A 26,412-nucleotide genomic window follows, 5' to 3' on the forward strand; every position below is an offset into this window, starting at 1 on the left:
CAATCAGCAGCATTTTCGATCCTTCCTGGAAGTCTGTGGGAATGGGTGTACCATGGCCTACAGCGGACAAATCAATGGTTGTTGGTGTGTGTATATATATGGTAACAGTGTGAACATATTGTCCCCTTACAGCCAAGTTCTGACACACAAATGCTCTTCCTTCAGTGCTCCACTATATATGAGCCACACAGTCAACCATAGAGGATTGAGCACCATTTAACACTTGATGGTTACTGCAATCATTGGGTCATCCTCAGAGTAATCACAGTTCACATCACAAGAAACATAGTCCTCATGTAAGGTATCTTTATTCACAATGGTTCACATGTTAATGGTGATAGACGATGGAATATGAAACGTGTCAAATATGAAAATAACATGCTTTTCCATCAAACAAATGTATAAATTAAACAGTAAAAATTACACATCCTTCACCAAATATTTCTCTTTGTACAAGACAGGCTTGAAAGTTTTAAAGGAGCAGAACCATTCGTTTTTATAAGCATTCATTGAAAAAAACATACTTTTTTATGAAATGACATAAAAAGTTTATCTGGTGTATGTACCTTCAATGAGAAGTTGTGCATTAATTGCATTTAGGTACATGAATATTAAAATAAGCAGTCTGTGTTGATTTTTACTGACAATGCCATTCTAATTATTTAACACTCAATCTATTGCTAGAGAAAGCTCTCCATACATTACAAGCTGCATACAATTAGCCTCATATCTGAGCTCAGTCATGAAACTACACAAAAGTCCAAAGAATCCTTTTCATATTTGATACTCAATAAATATTACTTCCCCTAAACCAAATAACATTGCATTTCAGTACAAACTGACCCTTGCTGTGCATATCTTGAAGCCATCACCACTCATTCTCGTACACACAGCACATTACAACACTGGGCATATTGCTATTGTGCCAACAACTGCATGAGCTATTTACAGGATCAGGATCAGGGCACCCAGCATTCAATTATCTTTCCCATAATTGTTAGAAACTACATGACCAAAGATTAATTTTAGGATCCAAGAATACCTCATTTGAGAGTATTTGATTCCAATCATTCGAGGAAGCATTACTCTGGACATAGTGAAACACTCACAGCCCTATACAGGGGGCTAGCATCCCATCAGTGAGTGAGTGAGTTCGGTTTGGCTTAGCACTCCTTTCAACAGTATTTCAGTCATATCAAGGCATGTACCTTGATTTGGGAGGAAAGATTGAAGTGATGCAGGTCTTAGAAGTTTCACACTTTACCATGAACATGGGTATGTCGAGTCAAACCTTGAAACATTATCAGGGATAATCTGGGATTCGAACTCACAATCACAGGTTTCTAAGGGATGCAACTCTGTACAACACATTGCAGTGCCAGGGACAACTGGGCCCTATCAGTGTGTAAGACCAACTTGTCATCCCTGTCTGTGAAACATTTCCTACAGTGAAGGATTCCTGTACTGGTCTTATTTGTCTCCATGACGATTCCGGGAAAGGATAAGTGACTGGAGCCCTGAGATGCCCTACAACTGGACATTGCATCCACACAATTAACACGACTTGAATAAAGGCACCTACAATATTCCTATGCATAGATATTCCCTCTAGACGCAACAATAATCTCGATGTACAGCGGATCACTCCAACCACAGGACTAGATGTTTGGGGATGGGGCAACATTGTCATGTTTAGTGCCATTTCTCGTTTCGCATCCATAGTATCGTAAAGCTTCCAAAGTAGTTAAAACATGAAGCTTCATCTTTATACAATACTATCATTACTTTAACAGTATTTCATGCACAATAGCACCTCAGCTTGATGTGGGAGGAAAGCCCAAAGTGATATAGATCTTTGATGTTTACCACTTTGGTGAATCCCACGAGCACGGATTTGATTCAGAAAAACCTTGAAACTTAAGTGAATCTGGGATTCGAACATGTGATCTTAAGTTTCTGGCATGTCCTAAGGGACGCAAGTCTGCACAGCAAACCATGGTGCCTTAGACAACTGGGCCACCCATGCCACCAAGTACTAGTGTTCAGTCTGTTGAGACTTCATCTGCACATGCCTGTCAGCAACTGGCTGGACACTCCCACTCCACCCCACCACACCGTGTAAGCTCTATCTATACAGCCTCTACACCCAACATTCATTCACAATCACACATGTTAATTCAGCAAGGAAACAATACCCTCCAACCTGGGCCCATCACAGAAATCCACTTGTTCTGATCATGAACTGCTGCATACTCTTTGTCTTCAGCATCCAAGACACAGGAATCTTATTGGGACAAGACTTGTGGGCTTTACTCTTTCCAGTTTTCTACTTGTAATATTTTTAGGGTAGGAAACTTCACCAAATTAACCATAAATCCAGGGGTACATATATGATCACTGAATAAAAGATGCTGTAAAATACAATGGAAAACTACTATTTAGGATCAAAATAACTTGTTACATTGTCCAGTGGCAGTGACTTGTACAGATGTTAAAATTTCATTCCTATTTTCGTCTACTTCACCTCTTCTGCACTGACCCCTTCATGACCTTGAAGACAGATCTTGAAGGTGATCAAATGACACAGGAGAAAAGTGATGAAGTAAAGGGCCTACTCTTTAACTTTATCCATGGGGATTCCAAGTAGGATCAATGTGATCCATTATCAATTAAATCTACTGATTAAATGTACTGAAAAGATTTGATATTTGAACAAGAGTCCTGTTTCACAGTGTCAATGTTTATCATTAATGGTCATACATCTAGCTGATCAGCTTGTCCCTCTCTTACAAAACCAAGCCTGCTATAGTTTGATGGTGACGTCACTTTAACTCTTGGTTTTCATCTACTTATTCCACAAGAACACTTCACCAAGAATTTTGGATCTCATAAAATTGTAATGATAAATATCTCATTTTAGTCAATAGTTGGTTGTACTGGATCTAAGAGGTTCAAGTTCCGTGTAGCCCTCTCCACCCTCGGTCTTGTGGTGTGCAAGTCGATTCAACTCTTAAACTCCCATACACCACTACACGTAACTCGTGTCAGACGGAGCCCACGAGTGGTTAGTTGAACACATCTGCCAATTCACTAGTGTTGGTCCTGTTACAAAGTGGGTGCAAACAAGTCAAGCTCAACTCTAAAACAGTCATGAAAATGCAACTCAAAGTTTGTCATCACACACAGGAAACTAAAAGGCCAACAAGCCCAAGCGAGGGCTGTCATCAGGTACAGGTTCGTCAGTCCAATAACTGACCATATTCACGCAAAGCCCCAACAAACAACATGCAACTAAAAATGATGTATATTGCTAGTAAGGATGATCAAATAAAAACAGTTGGGTTTTCATATTTGAATAAAAGTGTATGGGAGGATGGCCTACTTGTTTTGTTGAAAAGATTAAATATATCATGGTTTCAGAATATTGTCTGTTGTAAACAAGAAATGTTGCCATATGAGAACCAAGCCTATATATTGTTGACATTTAAAGTTTGTAGTTTAGAACATAGCACATAAATATTGCAGAAGTGTTTTTGTACAAAATGCGATTGAATAAAAGATTCTCAATATGAATCCAAATATTGTTTTCCATGACTTTCTGTAATGATATTAAGTTCTCGACACTGAAGTCAAGAGTTCATTGGACGAGTTGGTCCTCTTGAGTTGGGTATGGCATCTTGGTTAACGTTTCAACTTCTCTTTCAAGTGAGAGGAATCATACACGAAGGAATATATCATCATTCAAATGTGCTTTTCAAAATGTTTGAAAAACCCCAAAATGGCAGTGACCACAATCTGAATAGTGCATCTTCTACGAAGTCGAAATTGTCTTGCTTCCTCATTGCTGGTGTTGAAATGTTTAAACTTATTGTCAAGAACCATGATGGTCACTGATGCTCACCATCGCCATGGCAATGTTACATGCATCAGACTGACACATAGGCATTTCTTCAAGCTATGATCCACAAATCCAGTGTCTGACATCCCGAATCCTCATTGAATAAAATCACCTTTTTTTAATAAGACCATGCGATTCATCATTTGGGAGTTTTAGAGCTAATCACAGGCATTCTCTCCGCTCATGATACAAACTCCTCTCCACCAATCAAAATGCTGCCTGCTATGCTGTGGCCGGGTCTTCACGGGACAAGATTTGTGTTGTTTCTAGGGAAACCCAGGACAAGCCTAAAGATGGCGGACTGGCGCTACGACCTTCACCTTGGCTTGTCTGAAAGACAGTAATCAAAGACTGAAAACACAATGTTCCTTGAGCACATTGCGGTTCAATAATTACATAAGTTTTTAAAAGATAAACAATCAAGCCCTCAAGCCAATTACCAGAATGAAGAGAGCCATGGAAAGAACAATATTTTCAGCCACATTACCCAGCAGCCATTGTGAGCAATACACATGACTACACAAGCTGACGAACATCACACAGGAGGCGGTGTGAAGATATTTGAAAATATTGCAAAATAAATCAACATGGAAAATGATATATGTATTTTTGCTATAGTCAATAATAGTGTATTTTTACAGGTAAAAAAGACAGCAAAGACAGGCGTGCGTGAGTGATGATGATGATGATGATGGTGGTGGTGGTGGTGGTGGTGGTGATGATGATGATTGATGTTGATGATGATGATGATCGCTATACAGTAAATACAGAACAACAGAAGGGAGGAAAGGGAGGAAAGGAAGGGAAGTTTGATCAATGCCTCAGTCAGCAATATGGCAACCACTGAAAAATGGGATGTGGACAATCTAATCTAGACAGCTAGACAGGCAGATGATCTCAGGGATGTCTCTATGATTTCAAACTGAGTGCCCTTGGCAGACATATTGGAAAAATATACTTATTTGGCTCAACATTGGGATTGGTATTTTACCAATGTATTCTCAGCACTGCATTCAAAGCAATACAACTAAGCACTGAAGCCTCTTCCCCTTTATCATGTTTGTTGTCCACATCAGTGAAATACAAGTCTCTGCAAGGCCAGAGCATTAGTCATGCAGGAATTGGGAAGGACTGGCAGACCAAGATAAATCCCTGCGTTGTAAAAGAGTGAGTGAGTAATGAGTTTGGTTTTACGCCGCTTTTAGCAATATTCCAACAATATCACGGCGGGGGACACCAGAAATGGGCTTCACACATTGTACCCATGTCGGGATTGGAACCCGGGTCTTCGGCGTGACGAGCGAACGCTTTAACCACTAGGCTTCCCGACCGCCCCGTGTTGTACAAGAGGGTGGTATTACAATCCAGCATATCACACACTACCATCCGTCGATGTCAGCTCTTCACACCTAGTGGGGACAACTGCTCCCTGGAATCGCCCTGCTATGGACCAGACAAGAGGTGATGGAAGAACTTGGCTTGACTTGTGACTGCTATACATTTCACATTGCTTTCAGGGTCACATGTTTGGCACATACTCCCCTCCCCAGTACGAAGATCATTTAGAGTTTTTTTATGCCAATAAACTGCAGTTCTCCTGCATGAGTCTTTAGCTGCATAGAACAATATTCTTTGCTAATCATTCTTCTCCACAAAGCGATAGAGTGAGTGAGTGAGTGAGTGAGTGAGTGAGTGAGTGAGTGAGTGAGTGAGCTTAAATCATTGCATTGGTATAACAGCCTCACCAACAGTTTTTATGAGTGAGTGAGTGAGCGCATGAGTGGGCTTAAATCAGTGAATTGGTATAACAGATTAAAAAAGTGTTTATGAGTGAGTGAGTAAGTGAGTGCATGAGTGTGCTTATATCAGTGAATTGGTATAACAGATTAAACCAACAGTGTTTGTGAGTGAGCGAGTGAGTGAGCGAGTGCATGAGTGTGCTTAAATCAGTGAATTGGTATAACAGATTAAACCAACAGTGTTTGTGAGTGAGTGAGTGAGCTTAAATCATTGCATTGATATAACAGCCTCACCAACAGTTTTTATGAGCGAGTGAGTGAGTGAGTGAGTGAGTGAGTGGGTGGGTGGTTGATTGGGTGAGTGAGTGAGTGAGTGAGTGAGTGAGTGAGTGAGTGGTGTGAGACACGGCAACCCTTGAGGTGTGGTACTGTGCGATTGTGGCAGCTGAAGAGGGCAACACATCGTCACAGCAAGATTACCTGGAACTACATATACCTTAGACTCCAGCATATCCTGCAGGGCCTCCTCGTGGACCAGAGGCTGCCACTCACTGAAGCTGCAACACCAATCACCAAATAAACTCTATTCAAACAAAATAATTAACATCAGAATAATAACAAAAGATTTTATCATTCAAAACTGGCTTCAACAGGAGATACTTGTGTGAGATCAAGTGATATCTCCTAGGAGGTATCTCTACAATAAAATTGCATCACAATGCTTTGCAGACCAGTGTGATGTCATTGGCTACCATGGCATCACAATCAAATGACATCACTAATCTCCTCTGCCACAGAAGCCGGTCAGCTGTAGTTATTACTGTTGACAAAGGGAACAAGTTGGAAGAATGATGTTGAATGACAAATAGAATGCCACCCTTGAGTCTTTTGATATCACATATATCAACACTCCTTGATAAAAATTCATACTTTCATTGTTGACATATTTGATCAAAAGACAGCAGGGTGAAATTCTCTATTAATGAAACAACTTTGATTATTTCTATCTTCATGACATTTTCATACTGAAAATCTACAGGATTGCTTTCCCTTGAAAAATATAATGCCACGTTATTTCCACATTTTCATGGAAGTATATAGTCAAAGGGAGGTAATGAACTGTCACATTCACAAGGCCCCATTCCACACGATTCACTTACAGCAGGACTAGGTATTTGTAACAGCATTTAGATAGCACTGGTCTAAGGAAACACATGTTGCTCTTCTCGGATATCCTAATGCAACACTATTGGATAGGATAAGAGTGTCAATAAGTCTACTATTAGAGACAAAAGAGAATGAAGTGATTTTAGATGAGGTGAAATGGGGTTTAACGTCGCGTCCAAGATTATTGCACTTATATAGCGATGTGCATGTACGTGTGTGTGTTTTGTGTGGCTGCTTGTACTAGTCCGGACTGATGCTGATTTATAGTGCTAGCTCACTGAGATACCATGCCGCAGTTTAACATGAATACCCCACTCAGACACAGTATACTGACTCCGAGCCGACCAGTCCTTGTTTTAGCCCCTTAATGCCGAGCGCCAGACAGGGTAACAAGTACCATCTTTTAACGTCTTTTGGTATGACACGGCCGGGGATCGAACCCCGGAGCTTCTGCTCTCCAGGCGGACGCTCTACCACGAGACCACGGAGGCGGTGAAGTGATTTTAAGTAGTGAGTGAGTGAGTGAGTATGGTTTTACGCCGCTTTTAGCAATATTCCAGCAATATCACGGCAGGGGACACCAGAAATGGGCTTCACACAATGTACCCATGTCGGGAATCGACCCCAGGTCTTCGGTGTGACGAGCAAACGCTTTAACCACTAGGCTACCCGACAGCCCCTTGATTTTAAGTAAGCATCAGTCAATTACAAGTTAATCTCACATCACATGCCATCTTATATCTTCCTAACCTAGGCTTGAATTTGTTCTCTTAGGCTGTACTATGACAAGGGATGACCATCTGATAATCGTGGGGGGGGGGGGATTATTATTTTTCAAACACGTTGCAACAAAGTAATTTTTGTGGCAGACAATATATCATTTTTTTTCTTAAATTTCTGGGACAATATCCAGTGGTCAGTCCCTAACTAAGTGGGAAAAGTAATTATATGTATGTAAGATAAATGTTGGATTCAATGTTTGTCTATGATTTGAATTACGTGCGACTGTTCATAGCTTTGTACAATATCTAAGCTAAAATAACAAACATAATTCTGCCATTGACTTTTCCATACTTGCTGAAAAATTGTGCTACATATGATCAGAACTGTCATATTTTGTCAAAAAGCAGAAAAAAACCATTCCTATCATCCTGATAGTGCCATAATACTCAATCATTACAATTACATCAGCAAGTTCATCAATTAACTCTTACCGTATTGCATAGGGGTCATCGGACGCTGGAGGTTCATAGATCCGCTCCTTGGATGCCTTGACAGACTCCGCGACCTGCTTCTTGTAGCCTTCAGGGTCCTGGTGGTACCTATAGCAACACAATGCTATCTATAGCAACACAATGGCATCAGATTAATTATTTGTTTGTTGTTGTTTAATGTCGCACCCAGCAATATTCCAGTGATATGATGACCAGACAATCTAGTGATTGACGTCACAAGCAACGATCTACACAATTGGGACACGAGGACATGCATCAATCAAGTCAGCAAGCATGACCACCCAATCCCGTTAGTCACCTCTTACAAAAGGCAAGGGTTGCTTAAGACAAATGTAAACCGGATCTCCACAGGGGGTCTGATGCAGAGAGCACAAGGAATGAACAAAGGGAGACAACTCACAAATCAGCTGCTTCTTGATTCAAGGGAGCCTTTGTCTCGATCTTGTAGAATATCCTTCTTGCATACAGCAAAACCTGCCAGATGTGGTTCACATTGCGCCTGTTGAAATAGTGAGTGAGTGAGTGAGTATGGTTTTACGCCGCTTTTAGCAATATTCCAGAAATATCACGGCTGGGGACACCAGAAATGGGCTTCACACATTGTACCCATGTCGGGAATCGAACCCGGGTCTTTGGCGTGACAAGCTAACGCTTTAACCACGAGGCTACCCGACCGCCCCTGTTGAAATAGAGTATCTTCAAATCAGAACCAAGAGCAGAAAGCAAGAAAGCAAACAGATTTCAATTCATACTCTGCGCTAGTGTCAGAAGCATTTTGGCGAAAACAGAAATGAGATGATTCCTTTGAAACAGGAACAAACTTGATGTGGAGTCAATGATGACATCGAAACGTCACTTCACATAGCAGCTGCAGCTGTTTGGACTACACTATACTCAGCAAGGATAAATAACAATGTTTGATGTACCAGTATGTATGTTACCTGTAGACAGGATAAATAGTAGATTCCCTTTAAGTGAGTGAGTATGATTTTATGCTTCTTTTAGCAATATTCCAGCTTTATACTGGCAGGGGAAACCAGAAATGGGCTTCACACAATTCCTTTTCATGTGAGTACCAGTATAAATGAATCCTTCCTAAAAATATGTGTACACTTAGGATGTGGACAGCAGCAATTAACTTATCTGGACATTTAGTCTACTTGTCCAGAGAAGTGACCAAAAATTGTGTTTCCATCACAATGTACCCATTTCTAGATACAGGAAGATAGTTTCAATTTGCTGTTCTAAGTTCCTGAGTATTTGTGTAGCTAGTGAGTTACCTCCACTTGGGGAAGCCCTTCTTGACGTCCAGCAGGCCAGACACGGGATGAACCAAAGGATGAAACACAGGATACTCAAACACCACGCTCTGAAATAAGAACAAAGTATCCTTACCTCAGAATCTGTGCAGTGAGACAAGGCAACTAATCTCTCAGGGAACCCCATGGGGAGACAAGTATGGGGAACAAGGGATCTGCTAGGAGACAAGCAGGGGTAACCAGACCTTTTCTGCCCCTGAATACCAAGGGGAGACAAGCAGGGCCCTTTTCTGCCCCTGAATACCAAGGGGAGACAAGCAGGGACCTTTTCTGCCCCTGAATACCAAGGGGAGACAAGCAGGGCCCTTTTCTGCCCCTGAATACCAAGGGGAGACAAGCAGGGCCCATTTCTGCCCCTGAATACCAAGGGGAGACAAGCAGGGCCCATTTCTGCCCCTGAATACCAAGGGGAGACAAGCAGGGCCCTTTTCTGCCCCTGAATACCAAGGGGAAACAAGCAGGGACCTTTTCTGCCCCTGAATACCAAGGGGAGACAAGCAGGGGTAACCAGACCGTTTCTGCCCCTGAATACCAAGGGGAGACAAGCAGGGGTAACCAGACCTTTTCTGTCCCTGAATTCCAAGGGGAGACAAGCAGGGGGACTGTGGTCTGTCCCTAACTTACACAAGGGTCAAGTGAAGACAGAGTACTTACAGGACAGTCACAGTCCGTGTCGGGGAAGTTGTCAGGGATGGTGAGTGTGAACCTGAACACACCCTCCTGATACAAGCCCTGCCGGATAAACAGCACACCGTTCCAGACTGAAACACACAGGGCCAACATCTCTCAGTACAAACTATCAACACACCATCCTAGTGGTCAATACAGGAAAGAATAACCTTTACTTCATGAATGAGTGGCATAGTCCATTACGTTACAGGGATGATGGACTTAGATCAGCTACACATTAGCTTTACCTGCACATATTTCTTGCTGAGCTCTTGTATCAACAACAATCAACATGCTTTGCTTTGCACTGAATGTGGACAATATATTTAGTAGAGATAGCATTTTATTTAGCAATTTTCGAATATGAGTCATGCATAGAAGCTGATTAAGGGTGTCAAGTAGCTTATGCCCGTGGTCTCAGCCCATGGGTTTAAACCTTGACACTCACACTGAGTTTGCCAGCAGGTCTATCTATCCTCGCCTGTATGACAGGGCAGGGCATGTGACACTGTGTCTACAGGGCTAGGTGAGGCAGGGCATGTGACACTGTGTCTACAGGGCTCGGTGAGGCAGGGTATTCTATTCACAGGTCATTACAGTGTAGTTTTATATCACTACAGACTACAGTCTCACAACTAGACTTACTGCGAGGTGATGTGGCCGACGGCATAACATATATCCCTGGAGCTTTCAAAGAACATAGCTGGTTGCTGGAAAATGACAACATTGATTGTGAATATTGATAAGTTTCACAAAGCAGAAAATTTAACCAGTAGCTAATGAACTCTTTCAGATTGTTTAATTGAATGCAGGAATGATCATTTACAGATATAGCTACCAAACCTGTATAAAATTATTTGAATGAAGTCAATACGTTGTACATACTAATCACACTACGTTACTATCATGTCTTCCCTCAAGGTAATACATCTTCCCTCAAGGTAATGCATCTTCCCTCAAGGTAATACGTCTTCCCTCAAGGTAATACGTCTTCCCTCTAGGTAATACGTCTTCCCTCTAGGTAATATCTCTTCACTCTAGGTAATACGTCTTCCCTCTAGATAATACGTCTTCCTTCTAGGTAATACATCTTCCCTCAAGGTAATACGTCTTCCCTCAAGGTAATACGTCTTCCCTCTAGGTAATACGTCTTCCCTCTAGGTAATATCTCTTCACTCTAGGTAATACGTCTTCCCTCTAGATAATACGTCTTCCTTCTAGGTAATACATCTTCCCCCAAGGTAATATGTCTTCCCTCAAGGTAATACGTCTTCCCTCTAGGTAATACGTCTTCCCTCTAGATAATACGTCTTCCTTCTAGGTAATATGTCTTCCATTTAGATAATACGTCTTCCCTCTAGGTAATACGTCTTCGCTCTAGTATTTTCATACTTACTACTCAGCCATGAGATTATACTCCTGGAAGAAAGGCCCATAGCCATTGGTTCCTTTAGACACTGGCATTGTGTGCTGGCTTGTATGTCTTAACATCAGTTCCTGGGTGTCGGGAGAAGGAATGCTGGGTAACCTCCGCCCATCTGACCGGGACGGGGGCCGAGGGGAGGGTGTGTTACTAGGGGATACGGCTGCTGCTGCTGCTGCTGCTGCTCGGGAAGTCTAGAAACATGTGATACGATGTTTATACCACGTTCCGATAATACACATATACAGAGAAACCTTGCACTCCATCAACTCAATTGGAGCATGATTGGCCCACTGATCTGAAGCACCACAATTTCCTGTGCGTCTCTTACACATGCTCTAAACCTATGATTATGGATCTGAGTCCCAGAATCACCCTGGTTACATATCTAGGTTTGTCAGCACCATGTTCGTGTTTTACACCGAAATGGTAAACATCTGAAACCGGTTTCATTTCAGATTTCCTCCCCTGTGAAGCCAACACGCTATGACAAGCCATTAACTCAATACATTGATAAAGGTGGTGAACTGGAATAGTTGAGAATTATAGTCCTGAAAAGCTGCTAGTTAATGAGGACTGACACCAATGGATTTTCACTTGTCCTCAGCACGATTTAGTAGACTTGGGCTTGCAAACAAGCATGAATTTTGAATGGTTCAATAAAGCACTGTAGCCTCATATCAGTATGCCTATTGACTTGAACAATGATGGTTAAAACTGGAATGCAAGGCTTTTCTGTTGGATCAATTTAATCAAGGGTTGGCTGATTTCAGGTTGTAACCAAGGAACGATCATGAAATCAGTCATCTCTCATTTTCTGAATTGATAAAAGTTCATTTTAATCAATGCATGAAATATTCATCACTCAGTCACTCACTTAAAGGCATAACAATAACAAGTCCTAATGCAGTGGAAATGTTTTAAAGTGACAATGACCACATTGAGAGTTTGGGTCAAAAGTATTACTCACCACTAGATGCTGATGTGGTCAGAGACGCTAATATTAACTACCCATGATCAGTGATTGAAATTAAGCATGAAAGTCACGGGGCCCTTATCATAACCTGAAAGCTAATAGTAATATTTGAAACTTCTGGAGGACACTTTAAACGCTATAGCATCAAACCGCTACAACCCCCTAATTTTGAACACTGCATGCTGTCGATTGAATACTTGTGTTCACAATCTTGCTGTTTCAGACAAGGTGTGCAGGATTCAAAATTCCCTGTATTAGCGAGACAATGGCAGGTTAAAATCACAATGGAACAGTCATCATGATTACAGTCAGTTCCAGGTGCCTGAAGGGGGCACCTAGAAATCAAGGTCCTGTTCCACAAAGGGATCTTAGCTATACAACTATTGTAAGCCTATGTTGAAGTATGGGAGTCACAACATCCTTAGTGCTGAGACCACTCTGTGGAACAGGGCCAAGATTTCTTCATCAAACCTGTTGATCATATGAATCCAGTGATGAATGTAATTTGAAAAAGTGAATTGCACAACACATGGAAAATGTATTAAACATATTATTTCATCATGAAACAGAAAAAAATATTTAAAACATCACTTAATATGAACCTATGTAAAATTATCACATAAACATACCTAAGGGGCAGATTGATTCACAAAATAATCCTGTAGGTTGTAACTAAACAGGCATTATCAGTTATTCAAAGATGGATAAACAATGCTGTTCATGTAGCTCACTTAAAAACCCAAAGGCACATGAACAGGTTAATTAGTGCCCTGTGGCATCACATTGCTATAAGTTGTAGCTACCTGCACTTTATCAGCCGGGGTGCTGGACATCTCCAACCATCGAGCCACAGAAAGTCTGTCACACCTCCGTATGACCTTCACCTTGTCATTGCCTCATGGTTGCGTCTCTGTAGAACAAAAATCCATCGTATACACTGCTATCACAATGAGAAATAGATAATTTAACACAGAAACAGCCTAATCGTCCTGCAGCAGATGTCAAGCCTGACCCCCAGCAGCTGGTGCATCTACTGCCTCCCCAGTGCAGGATCAACTGTCAATACCCAGTGTATATATGTCATATCTACTACCATTAAGAACTCTATCCTGTGATGTTGACCAGCAACTGGTGCAAAAACTGTCTGCCTGGTATGGGATCTACTGTCAATACCCGGTGCATATATGCCGTATCTACTGTTGTGTAGAACTCTCTCCCATGATGTTGACCAGCACCAGGTGCAAGAACTGTCTGCCCGGTATGGGATCTACTGTCAATACCAAGCATATATGCCGTATCTACTGTTGTGTAGAACTATATCCCATGATGTTGACCAGCACCTGGTGCATCTAATGCCTGCCCAGTATGGGATCTACTGTCAATACCCAGCGCAAAACAATCATTAAAATCAGATGTTAGTTCCCGCTACCGCTAAACAAAGATCTGAGGACATCCCATTCTGGGTCACGTCAGAACGGCCTTGACCGACCAATGAAATGACTGACAAGAAGTCGACATCAGCCAGAAAGAAAGCAGCTTTCTTGAGCTATACAACACCAGTTTCAAACTAGCGACCTTTTGAAAAATATTTTGACAAAGTTTCAAAACATGAAAACTGAACAAAAGAACATTCTGGAATATCTAATAGAAGGCCTAGATTATACAACCGTATTTCTAATTTCATACACTAAGGTAAATACAGAATGATATATGTTCTCCCAAAACCACAACTGATAGGGGTTAGGTCTTTAGAAGTGATACACATAAGAGAGAATTTATGGATGTCAATGTCTTTATTATGAGGAACACAATGAATGAATCACATGGGTAAGCATACTCCAAACGTTGTGTTCCTCATAACAAAGATAGGAGTTAACACTTGTAATCTCAGAGAAAATCAATTATCATTCATATTTCACACATATATTATTCATTAAATATTATTTGTTCCTTAATGATCAATATTCAAACCTGAGACAGTAATCAGAAAGTAATCAGTAATATAACAGTAATCAGTAATTAGACAGTAAACAGTAATCATATCCATACATCATGATAGATTGTGTGCAGTAATCATTGTTATTCAAACGAGATCCCACTAGCTAGAGTGTATAGTGTTATAACTAGGATGTACAAGATCGTATTACTACATGCATACATGGCAATATAACACTATATTACACACATGTAACAGTTTACAACAATGTAAGAATATCTACATCAGTTTATAGTTCAGTGGTTGTCATAAACTCATATCAGGACATGTACATACATAAATCTACATAATGTATTAATATACACATATGACCATGATGACAGTTTACAACAATATATTACAACTGTATCTACCCTGAGTGACTCTGACTGTCCCAGATGTAAACAATCCATAAAGCTACACAGCAACACATGTGCACCTGAAGTCCTACAGCAGGCAGAGTTGACAGGCTGTCCAAGTGTTATCACCTAGATCTGGTAATCTGTCATATCTGCCACAGATAGTTACATCACAGCAGGGGGCGACTGCTTAGGTGAAGGTGCAGTGATCAGTCACTACACTATACACCCGACCTCCATGATAACAGTCACGCCAGGTCTAGCACACAGCTAAAGGTGCAGTGATCAGTGACTACACTATACACCCGACCTCCATGATAACAGTCACGCCAGGTCTAGCACACAGCTAAAGGTGCAGTGATCAGTGACTACACTATACACCCGACCTCCATGATAACAGACACACCAGGTCTAGCACACAGCTAAAGGTGCAGTGATCAGTGACTACACTATACACCCGACCTCCATGATAACAGACACGCCAGGTCTAGCACACAGCTAAAGGTGCAGTGATCAGTGACTACACTATACACCCGACCTCCATGATAACAGTCACGCCAGGTCTAGCACACAGCTAAAGGTGCAGTGATCAGTGACTACACTATACACCCGACCTCCATGATAACAGACACGCCAGGTCTAGCACACAGCTAAAGGTGCAGTGATCAGTGACTACACTATACACCCGACCTCCATGATAACAGTCACGCCAGGTCTAGCACACAGCTAAAGGTGCAGTGATCAGTGACTACACTATACACCCGACCTCCATGATAACAGACACGCCAGGTCTAGCACACAGCTAAAGGTGCAGTGATCAGTGACTACACTATACACCCGACCTCCATGATAACAGTCACGCCAGGTCTAGCACACAGCTAAAGGTGCAGTGATCAGTGACTACACTATACACCCGACCTCCATGATAACAGTCACGCCAGGTCTAGCACACAGCTAAAGGTGCAGTGATCAGTCACTACACTATACACCCGACCTCCATGATAACAGTCACTTCAGGTCTAGCGCACAGCTAAAGGTGCATCTATCCTTCAACAACTAGCCAAAAATTGGTATATGACTTGAAATAAATCATTTATCACAGGGAAGCCTCCCTCCTCCCTAGGCATCCAGCATACCACTGTATTTGTCTTGGCATCCACTTTAGAACTCTTGAGTCATAACTTGTACACAGCCAAAACAAGTAAATGAGACTGGGATTTTCACTTAGAATGCATGACCATGCATACTCATAAGCAAGGGACTCAATATTTTATTGATTTCACACTTTGAAAAAAGAAAGAAAGCCAAAATATAATTTCAACATGGAAATTTTGGCATCCAGCGTACTGCGCTACGCCATCCCAATTACCACTCAACTGGGCTCGGCATCCAGCGTACTCGCTGCGGCATCCGGAATACCACTTCATAGGGCACGGCATCTGGAATACCACTTCACAGGGCATGGCATCCGGAATACCACTTCACAGGGCACGGCATCCAGAATACCACTTCACAGGGCACGGCATCCGGAATACCACTTAACAGGGCACGGCATCCGGAATACCACTTAACAGGTCACGGCATCCAGAATACCACTTAACAGGGCACGGCATCCGGAATACCACTTCACAGGGCACGGCATCTGGAATACCACTTCACAGGGCATGACATTCCGTGTACGAAAAGTAGACTTGCAAACTCAAGCTACATGTAACCAGGCTGCAAATACTACTTCAAAGGGTTACTTGAATACATGTCATATCAAAAGGACTCACAAAGACATAAACACCTACTCAGAACACATATTAACAGGTTACAAATAAACATCAAAGCAGTGGAACATCACTACGATGAATCATCGCCGAGGAGCATAGCCATGTCAAGGATTCATGAGGGATTCAAAACTAAGTGCCCTTCACAGGCAAAAAGGAAATTGTTTTACTTAATTAAAAACTGTTATTTTATTGAAGTTCATATTTTCTTCATTTCAGAGGTATTTTATCATTGTATTCAATGCAATAATGTAAGATTGAACCACTTCCTTTTGGTCAGTCCTGTTGTCAGGGAAATACAAGTCACCTTGACCAAGCCATAACATTAGTAATAAATATATACTTTAATTGAGAATTCCCATTTGAGAACGTAACTACGGCCAAGGTGTCTAATACTGGACTCTGGGCAGGTCTTGATACAAACCATGCATGTCATAGTCCATTAGAGAATGTTTTAGAAACAAATACATACCCTGTCCTTGATTAAAGTTAACCGATATAACTAGGTCTGTATGTATATACCCATCCTGATTTCAGCATTACAAGACAAGCATACAAACTGAAACATTTCAGAGCACCTGAATATAGAGCAAGTGGACAGGCCAACTCGTGTTGAATTCTAGATACAATTTGTTTTTTAATAATCAACAACTTTCAAAATATTTCCTTGTATCAGTAGCGATGCTATTCACCCGCAATGTAAAGACTGTCAGGGTGACAGTGACAGCGCATCCAGCCACACACGACTAACTCTGCTACACAAGCATGAGACACTTTCACTTCCCCCGTGTTACACCTCACACGTCCACCATTGACAAAAACTGTTCAAACGTCTACCAGAGCTCCAGATAAGCTGCGTATCTGCATAAAATACGCATCAGAAATGCAGAAATACGCAGTAAAATAAAATCCAAGCGTATCAAATACGCACCGAACATTACAGATACTCTACAAAAATAAAACTTGTGCGTATCATCAAAATATTGTGAAGTAACCCTGCGTATTCAATTAGCAAATCAGCAACGTATTTTGAAATTATAAACGGGCATTCCGTCAACCTTGCCAAACTCCACGATGACAGTTACATCATGATCATTTGCCATCACACTTCCTTGTTGAAGTATCATGGTATTTTTTAGTCCTATAAAGCTCTCGAACCCACACGACACCAGTTTGCAGGGACAAGATGAAGTGTTTTTAAATATTTAACTTCAATACCCACATGTGTAAAAACTAGTGGGTAACAGAAATTTGAATACCCAGATAGAATTACTGATACCCAATGATTTTAAAATGCATGGGTAAAATACCCACAACACCAAAGGCTTATCTGGAGCTCTGTCTACATCACGTGACACTCAACACATCAAAAATGAGGAACCATAAATTTTCTCATATATTTTCTAAATCATTACTGATGACTTAGACAATTATTAATTAGTCCTAAAGACCATTGTGGACACATGACATCGCATCAATCACATTCGTTACCTAACATATCAACTCTGTCAAAGGAGTTTGAAAATGTACCGTAATTCCCAACATAATTCTATACAAAGTATTCACAATAGAGTAAATGTTTCTTTAGATCCATACAAGCAAAGTGCCGATATGACCCGTGAAGATCCGGGGTAGAATAGGTCTTCAGCAACCCATGCTTGCCGTAAAAGGCGACTAACGGGATCGAGTGGTTAGGCTTGCTGACTTGGTTGATGCATGTCATCGTATCCCAATTGTGTGGATTGATGCTCATGATGTCAATCACTGGATTGTCTGGACCAGACTCGATTATTTACAGACCGCCATCATATAGCTGGAATATTGCTGTGTGCGGCGTTAAACAAGGAACAAACAAACTATGGGCTATATTATTGCTGAAGAAACTACTAGACCATCTAATAACATTTTATCGATAGAAATAATTTTGCCTTTAGGTAAACATGGTTAAGAATTCACCAATCCCATGTTTGACTATATCATAATTTAATTTTGTTTAATAAGTAAACATTGTAAAGGGTCCACATTTCATGAAAAATCTCTTAGACATCTGCTGTAAGCTGGATCTAGACACCATTACCATAACATGGGTTAAAACCAAGGCTCATTTCAGACACCTTGTTTTGTAAAATAACTCAACTTTGGGTGATGATAGATGTTCAGAGTAAGGGTCTCAGCAGGTCAGTGTTACACATTGTTAACTAAAGCTTCCCTATCAGCCTCACATGAAACTGGAGCTAGACACCAGTGCTGATATACATGATATACAACATTCCCAGTGACCATGGAGACATGAAATATGTTGCTAGTCAACATTCAGTGAAGTCTTCAGCAGCTCCTCTGACCTTGAACCAATAAGGCACTTATGACTGACTCCCAGGGCACTGCTTCTCACAGGTATACAAGCTGGGCACAATGTATAGTCACACTCATGCTCTTTTCAATACATGCAGATTACCAATACATTCCCACATGGAGGCTCACATTTCTTTAAGGAAGTGAAATTAGTTGATATGTATCAGTGTACATTTCATTACCATGGATGAGTGGTTCTGTGTATGGTATTGGTCAGTATTAACAGACTGACAGTTCTCACACACAGACTTGGCAACATTATCGAACTGTCTGAACAACTTCTTTCTGTGGCATTTAGAAGTTGGTGTGATGAAATAAGACAAGTTCTATGGATGAACAACTTCTTTATTACAATTAGTGTGACGTTTCGATGTAGATCCTAACACCTTTATCAAGCAAGTGATGATGTCTGATGTCTGAACAAACCATCACCTGATTATCATCATCCAGATTTCTCACATCCTCCTTTCCGTTATTTAAGACTTTCTCTATTTTTGTTTGGAATGAAAAACACACAACAAACGCGGTGATTATTTGATTTATGGATGACGATACAAATTTTTCTTACCAATCTAGTCTGTTAATAGCTAACTAACTGCAGTAATTAAAATCAATTCAGAGTCACTCTTTCACTTGACATTTTAAAAAAGAAGTTATTTTTTCTTTACAGCACACAACTAATAATTCTTTTCAGAGATCAATCAAATATCAATGTCTTCGAAATGTTATTTTATATTTGACAGTAAGCCATGCCAACATTTTTCATGTTTGGAGAAGGACAGCCATGTTTAGTGATGAAAGGAAATCCTGGATAGTAATGATTAACAAATATTGACAAACATCAATCATTCAACAAAATATACTTATTGCATTCATACACAATACACAATAATACACAATACAAATAAATAAAAATCCAACCTCCTTTCACAAAGCAGTATATGGGGACATGATGGAGCCCCCAAACACTCCTACCTTAAGCACTGAAGAAACCTCCACAAACACACCACACAGAAATGAGAGTCTCACCTCCACTTCCTAGTTTATGCTGTGATAGGTGTTGACTAAATCAACAGGTAAATAGCCGTCTCTTAAACTGAGAATGTGTCACAGCAAGGTAAATATGTGCCAAGAATTCCCCCTGAGACTGTCAGCCATCACTCAACCCCCAACCAGGTAACAATCAACCCCGCTAAGACAAAGGTAAAATCTACACCTAGGAATACCTCCTGGCCATCGACACAACATCAAAGCACAACGTAACAACTGCCTTATTGTGTTCAAGAGCTCATCATCACCTACTGGATTATTTCATTTGAGATGTTTAAAATTCCGAGCAAATGTTAATCACCTGGTTTAAAATTGGGTGCAGTTTCTTTTCCACTTAATGACATCTCAGTAGTTGAGGCTGATTAGGTAAATACGCTTATCTCCATGGCAACACATGTTCACACTATATTTTTAGAAGCATGTCTTTCGGAATTGCATCAGTGAATCAATTTGAGATTAGGGCTAAATTTCCAAACATTTTAAAGCTACACGCCTGTCAAAACTGCCTGCTTGGTATACAGTGAGTATCTGGATGTAGCATCACTCTGGGCTGTATTTCAGTTTTACCATGGCATTTACACCCACCCATATCTTTTTACCCATATCCATCCACAAAAACAGCTTCAGTAGAAAATACACTTCGGCATCAACACCTATCCGTATCACTAGTGAGTGAGTTGTGTTTAAAGCCGCTTTTAACAGTGTTCCAGTTATATGACGGCGTGTCAGTTTAATGTGGGAGGAAAGCCGGAAGTGATGCAGGTCTCAGACGTTTACCACTTTGGTGAAACCCATGAGAATGGGTATGATGCTGACAAACTTAGAAATATAATCACGGCGAACCGAGATTGGAATCCACAATCATAGGTTTCTGGCGTGCCCAAGGGATGCAACTCTGCACAGCGAATCGTGGCGCCTTAGACAAATGGGCCGCTCGTGCCCCCAATATACCAACTGAACCATGGGAAATTTATAAAACATGACCTTTAGCATCATCATAAACCTTAGACTGCTTCCCCTGAATAAGACAAAAGATGTTTGTATTGAGGCCTATTTTATGTTTGTTTTACACAGTTACTTTGTCAAAATAAAGATGAACATCAGAGGCTCAAGGCCTATTGTAACTCAAAAACAAACACACCCAAATTGAATAAAACAAGAGTGAAACTATGACCTTGCAGGCTGGTACTTTTCTAAACCTGCCCCAAACAGATTCAATTCAGCACTTGTAGAAGTAATGCGTGTCTTATTATCATCCTAATATCCTCCTAAAATCTTTCCATTCTTATTTCTTGTCAATAGATCAACCCCCATGAAGTGTCGTAAAGCTTTGTTTAGGTATGGGAGTTAGGATCACCTTAGCACTAAGATCACTCTGTACAACGACACCCAGAACTACATCTTTCTATTTTTGTTCGAAGTAGGTTGGCTTCTGATATATCATGACATATTGCTCAGTCAACCAGCAAAATAACATTAGATAAGTGACTTCCTTGAACAAAATCCCACTTGAATCAATGATTGAACAGGTGCAGGCACACCTGATACCTACGTACCTGGCTAATATCAGTCAGATTGATGTATGTGATCATGCAGGGCGCGTGAGGCTGATGTATGATCAGCTAAACACTACCTGTCTGATGAGCTGTGTGGGGAAACACACAAGGCCGGCCTCCCCTCATAAAACCAGGACCATTATCACAGAGAATCTGCGATTCAAGTGAGTGAGTGAGTATTGTTTTACGCTGCTTTAAGCAATATTCCAGCAATATCACGGCGGGAAACACCAGAAATGGGCTTCAATTGAACCCGGGTCTTCGGCATGACGAGGGAACCCTTTAACCACTGCTCAACATGACTGCCCCTTCTGAGATTCAAACCCAGGACCCACCATCATGGTATGCACACTAGCAGAATAAACTTATAGATGTTAGAAACAAGGTGGTCAGACACACTTCCAAAAGCACTATAGAATATTCTGGCATGTACAGTTAGTGAAAAGAACAAAAACAGATGTACCAACTGGACCATGGGAAATTTATGAAACACGACCTTAAGTATTATCATAAACCTCAGACTGATTCCCCTGAATAAGACAAAAGATGTTTATTTTGAGGCCTATTTATGTTTGTTTTACTCAGTTACTTTATCAAGATAAAGATGAACATCAGAGGCTCAAGGCTTCTTGTAACTCAAAAACAAAAACACCCAAACGTAATAAAACAAGAATGAAACTATGACCTTGCAGGCTGGTACTTTTCTAAACCTGCCCCAAACAGATTCAATTCAGCACTTGTAGAAGTAATGTGTGTCTTATTATCATCCTAATATCCTCCTAAAATCTTTCCATTCTTATTTCTTGTCAATAGATCAACCCCCATGAAGCAAATGACTCTATGTAAACATGGTAAACATACAAAGCCTACTATCAATCTCACCCTGTGGACATAACATCCCATAAACACATTGAACCTCCATATTTCTACACAAATCATACACATCACCACTCAAACAACAATACCTTTAAAAGAAACATTGTCCACAGCCAAACTGTAGCTCACATGTGTATTTCTACACAGCTACAAAAGCTTTGACTATATCTGTTTCCACAGACCCGATAATGGACTTAGATACTGTGTGTGGTGCCAGTTGAATGGCCGACAGATTGCTGATACCCTTCACGAATGGGTTTGCTAAAGAACATATCCATCAAGTACGTTACAACCAGGGCAGTCTCTCAATACCATGTTGACAATGAAATATGACTCTTTCCTTGGTGAAGTTACCTTTTAATCACGACATAACAAATAATTATTACTCTTTCATCCCCACCCATATCATCACCAAACACCCGCCTCACCTTGTTATTGCCAAGTGCAAAGACAACTGCATGCTGCATGTATTATCGTCTTTCTCAACTTGAGGCAGAATACCAGACTGCAGTACCTAGTCCAACCAAACAGTCAGGACCTCCACTTTTTTTTGCGACTATGCATGTCGAAAGAGGCGACTAATGGGTTCAGGTGGTTATGCTCACTGACTTGGTTGATGCATGCCATCGTATCCCAATTACGTGGATCAATGCTCATGATGTCAACCACTGAACTATCTGGTCCAGACTTGATTATTTACAGACCGTTGTCACATAGCTGGAATATTGTGGAGTGCGGCGTTAAACAACAAACAAAACAAAACGTCAACAATCTATACTACATACTGTGCTATAATGGTTCTATTTCATTTTTATCCTGATCAATGTTATACATAGTATATATAGTACAATGCTAGGTCAAAAAAGTCAAACAGGGTCCAAACCCCTGTACATTATTGATTTTCGAACTTTTATATATCCTTGAATGATGTATTCAAAATGTCCTTGTATCAAAGCAGCATCCATAAAAAGTTGTCCCCATTGACACATGGGATCCAAACCTCTCTCGCCTGTCCCTTTTTGTGTCGTGGGGGATTATAGCTAGGTCCCAATGGGTGCCCTCAACTCTGCGCAGAACAACTATCAAACATATGGCTGGGGGTTTCAAAGTTGGTAACATATCCATTACATATTCGTTTGTTTTGTTTTTTGTTTAAAGCCGCACTCAGCAATATTCCAGCTATTATGATGGCGGTCTGTAAATAATCGAGTCTGGACAAGACAATCCAGTGATTGACATCATGAACATCGATCCACGCAATTTGGATCGATGACAGGCATCAACCAAGTCAGCAAGCCTGACCACTCGATCCCGTTAGTCGCCTCTTACAACAAGCATAGTCGCTTCTACGGCAAGCATGGGTTGCTGATGACCTATTCTACCCCGGATCTTCACGGGTCCATTTCATATTCAACATGTTCAATGTTACTGATGTATTCAATGTTACAGATGTACTCAAAATGTCAACTATACAAACTACAGTAAACTACGGTCATAACAAACTCAAAGGGATCACTAATATTAGTTTGTTATAACCATAGTTCGTTATAAGCATATGTACAGCATATACACAGCAAATGTCTGGGCCTAAAACAAGTTTGTTATAACTGTCAGTTTGTTATATTATGAGATGTTCGTTATAAATGTAGTTTACTGTACATACTCAGCTGATAGTATGCAATAGTGGGTTTTAGGAAAACCTAACCCCATTGGATTTTACCATATACCATGTTCAAAAATCAAACCTCTAAAAAATCTGTATCCCTTAATGATGTAGGAAACATGTCGTCCTTGTATCAAAGAGATGTCCATAAAAAGAATGTGTCCCCATTGAAGTTTGTATGGATGGAAGTATGACCAAACCTCTATCTCCTGTGTCATTTTGTGGTGGAAGATGTGTGTGAAGGAGTTTCTTTCCTCAACTCTGTGTAGAGCAATTATCAAACATATTTGCTGAAGTATACCACTGAGCCATAACATCAATGGTTGAAGGGAGATAAGATTCATAATCGTTCATTTCTCAGTTGAATAAAGAAGGTGGTAAAACACAAAGCATATGAATATACTACCAGACAACTGGGATAGTATTCATAAGAATTTTATTAGTCCCTTAATAAAATGAATTATCACTAGTCTCAGGTTTTTGGGAAAGCTAGAGTCGCACTCTCATTATCTGTGGATATGTAAAACAATCTCTTATTGCTAGATCTAAATCATTAAACTTGAAAGCAAGGAATGTATGAATAACTTTATTTTAACTTCACTGGACTGCCAATTGATCGAAGTACCTAATTAAAAATAGTATCAATATTAATGATATTTGAATGCTACAAGATGACTGATCCCAAACGGACTACTGAAATATGTCAGAGTTCAAAGCGAAATCCATACTCTATGTTAATGTACCAAAGAAGGAAAACACATGTCAATATGATTGTCAATGGTATAACTTGACTGACAGACAAAACACATGTGAATATGATTGCCCATGGTATAACTTGGCTGACGAGTACATTTTGACTTTTCTTTCCTTGAGACAAGTTTTTCTTTAACATTTCCAAACGCTTTTTGGTGATACACTTTACAAACTAAATGTAACATACGAATAATCAGAATATTAATGTGAATACATACCAAGTGTTGCGGCATACCCTGAATATGAACTAATATGATCCACTGTATATAGCCTTGCAAATACTACACATACCGCTCCAACGGCAACACCCTACTCAATAAACAGCGATTAGCGTAGCGATGTCACAGCGCTAGACCCTTTACCTATAAACTTATGGAACTTTCCCGTTGTGATTTCACATTTACACAAGTGAAGTAACTTCGACTGCTAAAAACACAATAATGTTTACCTGTAGGGTAGTTTCTGTGACTTGACTAGCACTGCCATCTACTGGTAGTAGCTTTAGGGGAAGCAATCTTCTTGCTACCGAACAGAAGCTATGCATGTTTAGAGGTAGCGTGCCCTTTCCACCACACCAGACCGCTCGTCCAGTTATTTAGTATTGGTTTGACAGTAGGTCTTTTTGCTGTTTAGAATTGAGGATAATGAAATCATTTCGTATATGCTTGATACCTGACGCTACGTGAAACGTGTTTGTTATCCAACCTTTCATTTGTGATAAAGCTACATTGTTTACTATTTTGTGCAACTATGTTTTCATTTTTATGTCACTCTAGCCATATATATATGCGTATGATGTGTATGTTATAAATATAATAGCAAACACGGTATATCAGTAAACACAGTGTGAATATATGATGGTTGTTACATTGTTAGATATTTCGACGACTATCTTGTATTTCTCAAACATGTATACCGTATTTGTTTGCGTGACTGAGGGAGTGTTGTTCCGCCACTGTTAGCAAACACCGTGGTCTGTAATGGAACGGTGCAGGCGAGGCACTATCAACAGCTTATATAGCACGATCCACGTCCCCGGGGAGGTTACATAGTGTGACTTTGTTTATTCCACTGCTACACGACATGGGGGTATCGGGGGACAATACAATACTAGGGAATAATCCCTGCAATCGCACCATCGTGTTTCATTGTGTTGTTCCTGGGGTACATTCCAGTGTCTGCCAACTTTTCATGCTATTTCAGTCAGTGTCGCAAAAGTAATTTTCACAGCGTTATTTTTGCACTTAAATACACCAGTAAATAATTGGCTCATTTTATGACAGTAACTATCCTGATGGATGTCGTCAACGGTTCATTCACTGTTACCGTATATTCCCTGTCAGATACTTTGTTAACATCGTATATTAAAACTCAAATTATGTAAATGTTGCGGAGATGATTTTGTATTATAGCATACTTTAATTTTATGGCCAAAATAGATTGAAAAATGTGCTAATTTGTTTGCTACACAGAAAACTCATTGGAAGACTTGACAAACTTTGACACCAGGTGTATAGTAGTATTGATAAAGGTAGTCGTTAAACTGTTTGAAAAATAAAAGTTAAGCCAGTAAACAAACACATTTGTGTTTGAGTGAATTGACTTTAAACTTTCCAGGAATGAATATTGT

At 40.4% G+C, this 26,412-nt stretch overlaps 1 protein-coding gene across 3 annotated transcripts; it reads right to left on the reverse strand.

Annotated features, from left to right (window-relative positions):
- Positions 1 to 289: 289 nt before the first annotated feature.
- Positions 290 to 25,320, reverse strand: LOC124150581 (AKT-interacting protein-like). Of its 3 annotated transcripts, none has more exons than XM_046522635.2 (10): positions 25,231 to 25,320; positions 13,230 to 13,336; positions 11,424 to 11,644; positions 10,673 to 10,737; positions 10,013 to 10,119; positions 9,320 to 9,408; positions 8,440 to 8,538; positions 8,019 to 8,126; positions 6,134 to 6,194; positions 290 to 4,228 (listed from the first exon to the last, which is right to left on the reverse strand). In XM_046522635.2, the coding sequence occupies exons 2-10, from the start codon at positions 13,257 to 13,259 to the stop codon at positions 4,121 to 4,123; spliced, it is 888 nt and encodes a 295-aa protein (XP_046378591.1). In that variant the 5' UTR covers positions 13,260 to 13,336; positions 25,231 to 25,320; the 3' UTR covers positions 290 to 4,120. The 3 variants fall into 3 exon arrangements, with proteins under 3 accessions (XP_046378591.1, XP_046378513.1, XP_046378669.1); XM_046522557.2 differs by lacking the exon at positions 25,231 to 25,320 and adding an exon at positions 25,001 to 25,138; XM_046522713.2 differs by lacking the exon at positions 25,231 to 25,320 and adding an exon at positions 25,001 to 25,138 and having other exon boundaries at positions 6,118 to 6,194.
- Positions 25,321 to 26,412: the final 1,092 nt, after the last annotated feature.

Source organism: Haliotis rufescens, unplaced genomic scaffold (assembly GCF_023055435.1).
Source record: "Haliotis rufescens isolate VD_foot unplaced genomic scaffold, xgHalRufe1.0.p SCAF_17, whole genome shotgun sequence".
In the NCBI taxonomy this organism is placed as follows: domain Eukaryota; kingdom Metazoa; phylum Mollusca; class Gastropoda; order Lepetellida; family Haliotidae; genus Haliotis; species Haliotis rufescens.